The 11,648-nt window shown below is 23.3% G+C and overlaps 2 protein-coding genes across 3 annotated transcripts in view; one reads left to right on the plus strand and one right to left on the minus strand.

Annotated features, from left to right (window-relative positions):
• The first annotated feature begins 757 nt into the window (after positions 1-757).
• On the plus strand, positions 758-4,133 carry LOC102679677 (serine--pyruvate aminotransferase, mitochondrial). 2 transcript variants are annotated; one of them, XM_006624304.2, is made up of 7 exons: positions 758-909; positions 1,577-1,779; positions 1,850-2,050; positions 2,161-2,318; positions 2,629-2,784; positions 3,210-3,557; positions 3,973-4,133. In XM_006624304.2, exons 2-7 carry the CDS (start codon positions 1,603-1,605, stop codon positions 4,124-4,126), a joined length of 1,194 nt encoding a protein of 397 aa, XP_006624367.1. In that variant the 5' UTR covers positions 758-909; positions 1,577-1,602; the 3' UTR covers positions 4,127-4,133. The 2 variants fall into 2 exon arrangements, with proteins under 2 accessions (XP_006624367.1, XP_006624366.1); XM_006624303.2 differs by having other exon boundaries at positions 760-920.
• Positions 4,134-10,367: 6,234 nt separating this feature from the next.
• Positions 10,368-11,648, minus strand: part of LOC102681006 (dorsal-ventral patterning protein Sog) — a 20,112-nt gene continuing 18,831 nt past the window's right edge. Inside the window, exon 6 of the mRNA XM_031514498.1 lies at positions 10,368-11,290. Coding sequence (XP_031370358.1) covers positions 11,096-11,290 — 195 coding nt within the window. The 3' untranslated portion in view covers positions 10,368-11,095. The remainder of the gene's footprint in view (positions 11,291-11,648) is intronic.

Genomic DNA, 11,648 nt, shown 5'->3' on the forward strand with positions numbered 1-11,648 from the left:
TATATATATATATATATATATTTTGTATCTATGTTTTTTATATTTCCAACATTGATTACATAATATCGTAACCATAATCTTATAATTAATATATTTTTAAAAATTTAAAAGAATTATACAAAATAAAATAAATATTTAAAAATTTTTTCTTGATTATTAGTATTAATATTAATATTAATATTAACTTCTGTCTACATATTTTCTAGCAAAAGAAATGCTATATTAATACAATTCGTGAGGTTATAAATGAAATGCATATCAATCAAGAATACATTTAAAAGAAATTATTTTCATCACAATTATGAACCAAATAATATTTTATGATTGATTCATGAAAAAGTGTAGTTAGCAATATTTCTTATTCACATTAATAATTAATAATTTACTTATTTATGTAAATTACGATAATATTCAAGAGGTTATCAAATCGCAATAACGTAAAGCTATTTTCGTCTTTCAATGAAAAGATTTCTTTGTATTCTCATGTCAATTCAGCCACAATTAGTAATTTCATAAATCTTGAAATATCTTGTTCATTATCTATTCTCTCCTATTTAATATTGCTTCTATTTAATATAAATTAATAACTTGTCTACATAATTCGAATAACATTCGAATAATTAAAACAATAATTGCATGATCTTTGTATAATTAATTAATGAAAATTTCTTGTTTCAAACGACAAATATCATCACGATATCATGTTAAAGAAATGCTTCTTTCATCACTGATTTGTTACATAAACTAAAATTATCCCGGCTTATCGAAGTCTAATGTATTTTATGATTTCACAAGTTTACTGTAACTGTGGTAAGTTATATCTAAATAAAAAACACTTCAGTCATAAAGAAACTTCTGTACATAGCACTGGTTCAATTATCAACTGGAAATCTTACTTTAATAAGACTGGTGTGCAAATTGTGAGTGATAGATTCGTATAATATTTTATAATTTAGATATTATATATAATATTATAATATTAATAATATAAAATTTTATATTAATTATATTATATAAAAATAATAATATTACTTTTTAATAAAAAATAAAAAAAATATATTTTTGAAAATAGTATATTAAATTAAAAAAAAAAAAATATTACTTTTTAATAAAAAATAAAAAAAATATATTTTTGAAAATAGTATATTAAATTAAAAAAAAAAAAATATTACTTTTTAATAAAAAATAAAAAAAATATATTTTTGAAAATAGTATATTAAATTAAAAAAAAAAAAATATTACTTTTTAATAAAAAATAAAAAAAATATATTTTTGAAAATAGTATATTAAATTAAAAAAAAAAAAATATTACTTTTTAAAAAAAAAAAAATAAGTATATTATAAATATATATATTTTTTTAAAAATGATATAATAAACATTTTATTTAAATGAAATAATTGAAAATGATGTTCTTACAATGATAATGGTAATATTCTTATTAATTTATTATTAGTGCATTAATCAGAATTATTTGTTATTTTAAAGATTTTAAATAAATTAATAATTATTTATAAATTATTAAAAATTTAAAAATTATTTATTTGTTTATAGTATTATTTTTCTTTTAATTTTTAGAATAATTTAAAGAAAAATCAATTAATATGAATTATAAATGGAACAAATTGGCAGTTCATAAGGAACCGCCTCAAATACTTCGAACTAAATTACAATTGCCGATAAAAACTTTAATGAGTCCTGGACCGACTAATTGTTCGAAACGAGTTCTTCGATCTTTACAGAATCAAATTCTTGGGCATCTTCATCCAGAATTTTGTATGGTGATTATTTCATTTTCCTCACTTATTAAAGAATAAAAATAGAATCAGTTAATATAGTTTTTATTTATAGTTAATGGATGAAATTAAGGAAGGCCTTCAATACATCTTTCAAACTAATAATAGACTCACTTTGGTACTAAGTGCATCAGGTCATGGAGGTATGGAGGCTTGTTTAACAAATTTACTCGAACCTGGTGAAACTGTACTCATTGTCAAGTGTGGAATTTGGGGTCAACGAGCAGCTTGTATGGCCAATCGACTTGGTGCAAATGTATACAAGAAGAATAAATTTTAAAAAAACAATAAAATTCAAAATATTAAAAATATATCATGATTTAAATTTTTATATAAATTATATAAATTATATTTTAAAATATATAGGTAAAATTACTAGAAACAGAATACACTAAAGGAGTCACATTGAAAGAATTAGAAATTGCTTTAGAACAGCATAGACCAGTCGTAGTCTTTATGGTCCAAGCTGAATCTTCCACAGGTGTGAAACAACCATTAGAAGGCTTTGGTGAAGTTATTCATAAGTTATTTTCTTAAATTTTTTTATAATTATTATTATTATCAACTGAATATTTGTTTATAAAATATGCATTTAATTTTTTAATTGCATTCTATTTAAAAAATCTCTGTAAACAGATATAATTTAAAATCACTTTTTAAACAAAATTACAAAATTTCTTCAAAGAAAAATTATTACAAATATATTTATCAAATTGATATAATAAAATATTTTTTAAAACATTAAAGATAAAATTAAATAAATATTTTATAATTTATATTATAAAATCAATTGTTTATTACAGATTGATAAAAGAATAAAATAAATTGTTTCAGATACAATGCTCTGCTTATCGTTGATGTGGTTGCATCATTGTGTGGCGAGCCATTCTTTATGGATTCTTGGGATATCGATGCAGCTTACGCGGGCAGCCAAAAAGCCATTGGTGCCCCTCCAGGACTTGCACCTATTTCCTTTAGTCCGCGAGCAGAGTACGTAATCACATCGTGGTTTCCTTTCTTTTTTTTTAACCGCAATCTTTTGTACTGTATAAATGTGAAAAAGGGTATAGAATATCAATTAAATCAAATCATCAGAATGGTTTATTCAATAGTTCTGTGATTCATAACTGTGAATCGTTAATAAATTTTTATTTGATATGATACTCTGATAAATTTCAAATTTGTTATTTAGTTATGTATAATGTATCAAGAAAGAACTTATTTTTATCTATATTCATTTTTTTTTCTTTTCTTCTATATAATTTTTAAATTATTTCTGTGTCAATTAATGTGTAATATCTAACATTTTGCTCTTATCTTAATATTTATTCTTCATTATTAATAATTTATTGGCATTTCAAAATTTTATTTAAGAAAATGACAAGTGTTTATAACAATTTCATGATTTTTGTCAGAAAGAAATTGTTTGAAAGAAAAACAAAACCCTTCTCGTTTTATTGGGATCTTACAATTCTTGGAAATTATTGGAAATGTTTTGGAAATGAAGATCGTGTATATCATCACACTATGAGTGCTACACTTCTTTATGGTCTTCGTGAAGCATTGGCAGAAATCGCAGAAGAGGGTCTTCAAGCATTATGGAACAGACATGCTGCCGCAGCTGTCAGATTAAGAAAGGGTCTTGAATTACGAGGTCTTCAATCTTACGTAAAAATTCCACAATATCAATTATCTACGGTTATATCTATACAGTTGCCACCTGGTGTTGATGATAAAATTGTTATTCAACGAGCCATGGAAAAGTAAGTCTCTTTTTCACGTTATAATGAAATTACTTTAATTTGTTTTGACTTAAAAAGTGAAATACTTAATAACATTCAATTATAAAACAGCAAAAAACTATATAAAATGAAATTGATGCAATCAATCATATTTACAATAGTAAACGCAAAAATAAAAAAAAAAAAGAATATAAAAAAGAAAAAATATCAGCAAAAGAATATTGAATTACAAAATAGATTAATTTCAAAGCAATCATTTATTTATTGATATCTTTGGGGATAATAAATTGCCGATTATAGAATAACGCAATTTATCATTTATGGAGTAATATATTATTTATATTATTTTATTTTAAAGCTTTTATGTCATATATTTTTTGTTTAATTTTAAATTTTTTGTGATTATCCGTGATTACATATAGTGTGATTTTTTTAGATACAAGGTTGAAATTAGTAGAGGCTTAGGTCCAACCGTTGGAAAAGTTTTGCGGATTGGATTGCTAGGAGTTAACGCCACCCCCGAAAAAGTCGATTTTGTTCTACGTGGTCTGGACGAGGGTTTGAAATATGCATCGATATCGAAATTATAAAGAAAAATGGAAATCACATATATTAGATTTAAAAGAATTAATATATATATATTTTGTTATGATATGAATAAATCATATGAATAATTTCATATCATTTTATATATTATTATAAATCTTGAATTATTAAATATTTAATTTCCAATATATAATTTAATATATCAAATATTAAAGATCCTTATTTTATAAATATTCAAATATAATATTTAAATTCGTGTAATAAATGAAATCTATCTTCAATTCATATAATTTTCTATCCGTGTAATTTTATTATTTTTATTGCTGTATAAGTGATATCGACAATTGATTCAAATTATATAATATAAATAAATTCTTTTTTATATTTTAGATTTCAATCATAGTTAGAATCTAAATAAAAAAAAAAAATATTATATTTAATAGAAGATTCAAAACCGATTATTCGGATCCAAATACGGATCTTAATCGTAATAGAAGCTTAAATATATTAATAAAAGACATTTCTTATATGTATATATCACCATCAAAAACTAAAAGTGATGATTATATATATAGAAAAAAATTGTGTAAAACTACATTTTTTATAATATATTTCAAGATCAAAGTATGTATATAAAAAAGCTTTTTTACTAGAATTATTAATATTTTATAAAATACTAAAAAATAAAAAGATAAAATAAATTTTTTTAGTTGTGATGCTCTTTTAAATCGTTGACATTGTATCACTGCGCGCATTGTATCACGGGGAACCGTTCTTTATGGATTCTTAAGACGTCGATGCAGCTTACGCGGCAGCCAAAAGGCATTCCATATCTCTCCGAAGATACTTTCGTCTATTTCATTCAGTCCACGAGCAGAGTACGTAATGATATTGCGGTTTTCTTTTTAACCGCAACTCTTCTGTATAGAGTAACCGTGAAAATCGGCACTCTCTAGAATATCAATTCAATTCGTAAGGTCATCAGGATGACTTGCACAATCTATTCGGTATTTTTGTGATTCATAACCACGGATCGTTGATAAATTCTTACAGAATGATAATTTGATGCCTTTTGAATTATTACGTTGTTATCGATTATCTGGGAAAAAATCTTTTTTTACTTATCTATGTTCATTTATTATTATTAATTTTTCCATGCATCTTATTTTTAATACCTTAACATTAATTTTCTATTATTATCAATAATTCGTTACTATTACTATTAATTTACCAACATTATATCTTTACATTCAATTATTATAAAGTGACAAATATTTGTGGAAATTTTATTATAACATTTTCTTTGTTATAACTAAAAGAAACTGTTTGGAAGGAAAGCGGAATCCTCGTATTACTGAGACTTTATAATTCTTGGAAATGAGTGAAACATTGATGGAAATCGCAGAAAAAAACCTTCAAGAATATATTATAGAATATTCGTTGCAAGCTATTAGATTAAGAAAGATTAAAAATTTAAAAGATTAAGATATTAAAAATCTTAATTACGAAATTTTCAATCTTATATGAAAATTTCATATAATATAAATTATCTACGATTATTTGTATAAAGCTGCCACTTGATGTTGAGAATTCGAATTAAAAGTTATTTTTGTATTCTATATTTTCTAAATTCTAACAAAAATATTTTAATTTCATCTTTTTTTTAAAAAGAAATGTTTAACATATTACTATTTTGATAAAAGTTTTAATTATTTATATTTTTTATGGATTTATATATATGTAATATATAATTTGATATCTTTAAATATAAGGTTGAAAGTGGCAGAGATTTGGATTTAACTGCTGGGAAATTTATGAATTGGATTACTAAGAATTAATACAATACTTAAAAAAATAAATCTTGTTCTATATATTTTGGACGAGGGTTTCAAAGAAATAAAAAAAAATGAACAAGGAAAATTATAATCAAGTGTTTTTATAATTATACAATATAAGTATCTAATCACACATTTATCAAACTAAGAATTACTATATATATTTAATATATTATTATATAATTATATAATTGCACATTATTACTATTACATAGTCTTGAATTGTCAAATTTAATACAATTTAATACAATTTTCAGTACATTATTTAGTACAATATATATATGTACATGTATATGTATATTTATAGATATGTGTAATGTAGTATAGATATAGAATATATATATGTATAAATATATATCATATAATAAAGTAATAATAAGTATAGATATGTATAGTCCGGCTATAGATATAATAGTTTATAAAACTTATTTAGTGAAAAACTAAAAATGATTTAATTATTCAATATTATTAATAACATAATAAATAAAATTAAATATAAAAAAATATCATTAATTTCAGCAATTGAATGCCATATTATATTTTTAAATGAACTATAGATTTTCTCTATAATTTTATCTATATTTTATTTATCAATATACTTACTATCAAATATTCAGAATTTTGTTTATTTTCAATATATTTTCATGTTATATTCAATATCAGAATTATTTTTTATATAATGAAATAAAAATTTAATATTTTAAATTAAAACTTTATTAAAGCATAAATAATCAGTTTATTGTGAATTTGTTATATCATAGCAAATTTTATATTTCTCATAATCTTCGCCGATATCTTATAGGTACAGTATAATAGGCATATAATGTTTTATCAACATCTAATATTAAGAAATAAAATCTGTGGCGTCACGTGTTTCAACCAATACAACAAACACACAAATGAGACTCAAATGTATTTGTTTATTAATGGAAATACTGAAATCGGCATACAATTACTTCTAATTATTAATTTGCTTATGTTCATTTATATGTTTTATTGCATTAAATAGCAATATAAACAATTAGTTATACACTTTCATTCTTGCAGTTGTTTTTTCTTTTCCTTTCCCTTTCTTCCTCTCTCTCTCTGTCTCTCTCTTTCATACATCATACACAACATACACACATATATACGCGCTTTCCGACTTATTATTCCATGAATAACACATTACATTCATTACAGTTACTTACGTGTAATATAATTACATTATAACAAGCTACTCGAAATAATATATGCTTTTAGCAAATTAATGATTAATTACAATTTAATTGACAACCGTTTTGGCACAGTACAAAATATCACCATCTTTCTTGTCCAATATACAAGATTAACAAGATTCTATCATATTAACATTGAACAATTTTATTATAATCTCGTATATTTTGAATAGAAATTTCAAAAAATATTTTATTATTTTTATAAATAACATTTCATATTTAATCATAATTTTTTATAATATAATATATATTGTCTGAATACTGTCTTTGACAGATTCGTACTGATCGCTTCGATTGTTAATTAAACTTTTTAAGGCACTATAAAAACTCGTTGACACCGTAATTCTTACATAAAAATTTACATAATAATTTACAAATTGATATCGTTGCATGATATTCATTTAAAAAAAATATATATAAATATATAGACATATATATTCAATATTCAAATATTATATCTTATCATTTACTCGATTTATTAATTTTAATGGCGATTATAATGAATGGAGCATAATCATTCAATATGTGTATCTCGATTATACCCTGATTTTCACGATAATTTTTATCTTAATTTTCGTACAGTCGAATTGTATATATTAGATAAAAGAAATTAGCAACAATGTTTCAATCAATTAGTAAACTAAGAAGAAAAAACGCGAGCTTAATGCATTTTCAGGACGATACAGTATTGTGTCTTATATTATATTAATATTTAAAAATATTTATCTAAATAGCAAGAGCTATATTTATATAACATGCTTGTAAAACGAGGGATGATTTTAAATAAACATGAAAATAAGATATATATATATAATGACAATAATAATAATAATAATAATAATAATAATAATAATAATAAAATAGAATAAAATAATATTAATAATAATAATAAGCATCATCTATATCTACGAATCGGATGAAATACGATATATATGTATTTATAAATACTATCAATGATATCAATAATAAGAATAATAATCGCAATATTGATAATTCGTAATTCTCGTTACATATTCGCTTATGTACAAAAAAATTAACAATTGATCGCTGTTAAGATTTTTACAAAATATCCAAGTAACAAGTAACAATGAGAGTTGCATTGTCTCTATGGAAACATTGGAAGAAATTGTATAACATACTAGCAAAGCTTGGATAAAATTTATAATAATAAAATATTTGTTTATTATATAATGATATTAAAGATTTATTTCTTATAATCAATTACGCTTGCCTTTTAAATATTTAACAATTACAAATAAATATAAAAAAATTATTTTATTAAAAATCACAATAATCATTAAATGAAACTCTCAATATGATACAGGTTGCTCGTTTTAGTGCATTGCTTTGAACCTGTTGACCATGTAATTTACATTCACACTCTATTAGAAAAAGTGCTGTATCAAAAAGTGTTAAGCAAGCTTACCAGCTGCCGTGGCTATACATAAAACCGCTATCCTTTTTTTGTTCTCATATTTCATGAACGATCGGATCACCGCTCGTTATTCGCAAGCTTGTTCAAATGGACACTCCAAATACTTAGACTAGATCATAAAGAAATGCACAGAAGAACAATGAATCATGATTAAAATTAAAAGTTAATTTCATAATAAAGTTATTCGGAAACTAAATATTTCGAAAAAATTAAAAATATCCAGTTAGAATGAATTTCAATCAATTAATATCCGAATTTTTCACTATATTTTTCATCGTATTCATGTTCATTTCCATTGATTTTCAGTATACGAATTTTTCATTCAAACGATAAATCATTCGCATATTATAAAATTAATCATATACATATATTCTTTTTATATTTTTAGTATTCATATTTAAATAATAAGATAAAGAAAAAATGAGTTTATGTAAATTGTCAAATTTAACAAAAATTGATCAATATCGCGAAAATTATAAGCTAGAACTCTTACAATTTTTACAAATACTTTTTTCTTCATATCGTTCATTTACGAAAGTTCTTTTTGTTTATTTTTTATTATTAACTATTATTTAACTTTCATCAATTATCATACACATAAAAAACTGACATACTATTCATTCATCCTTAATAACACACATCCTTCTATATTTAAAAATGGCGATTCAGTATTATTCTAATTTAATATATAATTTTTGCTGAACATCGATTTTCCAAATTCTTCGTGATACGGGCAAAGAATTTGCATCGAGGTTGAAGCTACAATACATTTTTTGAATTATCGTTTGAAGTAAATTTAGAATTATTTATGACTTATTCGCCATCGAATAATTTAGAGAATCTAATAATAAATAAACTTATAAGTTACGAAAAAGCTATTTCGATGAGATTATTATTATAGGCTATTACAATAATGATATTAACAATAACAATCGTGATTAGTAATATAATGTTGATAATAATGATGAATATTTAACAAAATAGCGATATTATTTATATTATTAAAAATAATAATAGAAATATTATAATAATAATTTTAATAATATTAATAATCAAAATTCCAATAAAAACAAATTTTTAATGATGATGAACGTAATGAATTATAAATGAAATGAAAATGAACAATGATGAACAGTGGTGATATAAAATTAATGAAAATGAATAATGATCTATAACATTAATGATGTTATATCGACATTAATATTTTTAATAATAGTAATATTACTATTAATAATAATAGTAATTCGTAATAGTAATAATTTGTATGGAGTTAATAAAGTATGATAAAAATCTTAGCATGTTTCCACATTTTAATGACAACTGATGCCACCCATTGGAGGTTCTTCAGTCTTCTTTGGTTGCTGGGTAACTCGGTGAGGTTGATGGGTACGATAGGGTTCTGCATTTACCGTCACGATTTTAAATTCTCTCCAAGTTTGCCTCTTTCTTTGTCTAATTTTTTCTCTTGTTCTTTTTTCTTTCAATATAGCCGTACCATACAATATATGTTTATATATTTATGTGTAAGTAAACGCATATAATATATGCATGTATGTATGTATATAAAGGGTCACTCGAAGATAGAGAGCAGTTGACTTCCGGTCCGTTTATCCGTTGATGAGAGACAATTGATTAATAAATGTCTGGTAGTAGGTGCTGTAAGGGACTCTGTAGCAAATAATCGAGCAAGCGACAGGAATATAAGTAAGAATAATGCTTGATGAGAACGATCCACGTTCCTTCCTCTGTTATATTGTTATTGATATTATTATTATTGTAACTTCCTCTGATAACTGCCGATTATTCCAAAGATGAATCTTTTTGTTTCGTTGATTATCATTTTCCGGCAATTTATAGTTCCTGAATAAAGTATTCCAATATTAAATGTTTTTTCAAAGATTCTTTCTTTTAACGATAACTTAGTGTTAGATAAATATGATGCACAGCATCGTTTATATTCTTCATTTTCTTTCAAAATACTTTATCAACATGATTATTTAACGTTAATTTTATCAAATAATTAAACTATAATATAAAATTTGTATACCATTTATTCAAAATCGATATTAATTTTAATATACTAATCTAAGTGCCTCTATGTTTCATATTCCATTTAAATGGTTTCGTTTAATTCATTTTTCTTATTATGTAAATTTAATCTTAGTTCATTTTTCTATTCTTTAACTTAATAATAATTTTACATCATCTTAAATCGTTCAAAAATTCTAGAAAAAGTAATATTTTTAAATATATATTTTCTGAATTTATTTATTAATGATACTTCAGGCATCAAAAACAATCTCTAAGTTTTGCTATTTGAATTTAGAATTTTGCGTTACCAATTGACTCCCATCATTTTCTCGTAATTTCTGGTAATTGCTCTGAAGTTGTTTTGGAATTAAAAGTACGATGACAATGGCATAACTTAAGCCGTGAATTTAATGATTATAAAGAGAAACAATGTCCAGAAGCGTTCCCTTAGACCAGATCACTATTCGAAGAAAGCTTCGTAACAGTTGAAACTACTCAGCTGAGTTCACGTGGTGTCACGGAATGCCGGGCTGAATGATGATTGTTACGATGATGACGCCTCGCTCGTCGGCACTGGACCGTGCAACAATCGTCGCCATCCGCTACGTATTCGCCGCGTTTCATTTGATGTGCGATCGTATTACAAAGGGCTCGTGGACATCGTTTTCTGTCGCATCTGACCTCACCATTCTATAAACATTCAGAAAACATGACAAAACTAGCATTAGATTCAACATTATTTTCCATTCTAGATTTTTGTATTTTGTATTGTATTTTATTATTTTATCGCGTCGCAAATGTCGCTTATTTCATTTCTGTGTTTATATATTAATAATATATTAATAATATATTATTATAATATATACAATAATATATTATTTATGTAGAAAACTATATAAAATGATTATTAATATATAAACATATGTATATGTAACACTTACATGTATATATATTATATTTTATATAATATAATATATATTATATATTATTTATAATAATATATTATATATAAAACTATATAAAATGATTATTAATATATAAACATATG

Source organism: Apis dorsata, unplaced genomic scaffold, assembly GCF_000469605.1.
Source record: "Apis dorsata unplaced genomic scaffold, Apis dorsata 1.3 scaffold_1026, whole genome shotgun sequence".
Lineage (NCBI taxonomy): Eukaryota > Metazoa > Arthropoda > Insecta > Hymenoptera > Apidae > Apis > Apis dorsata.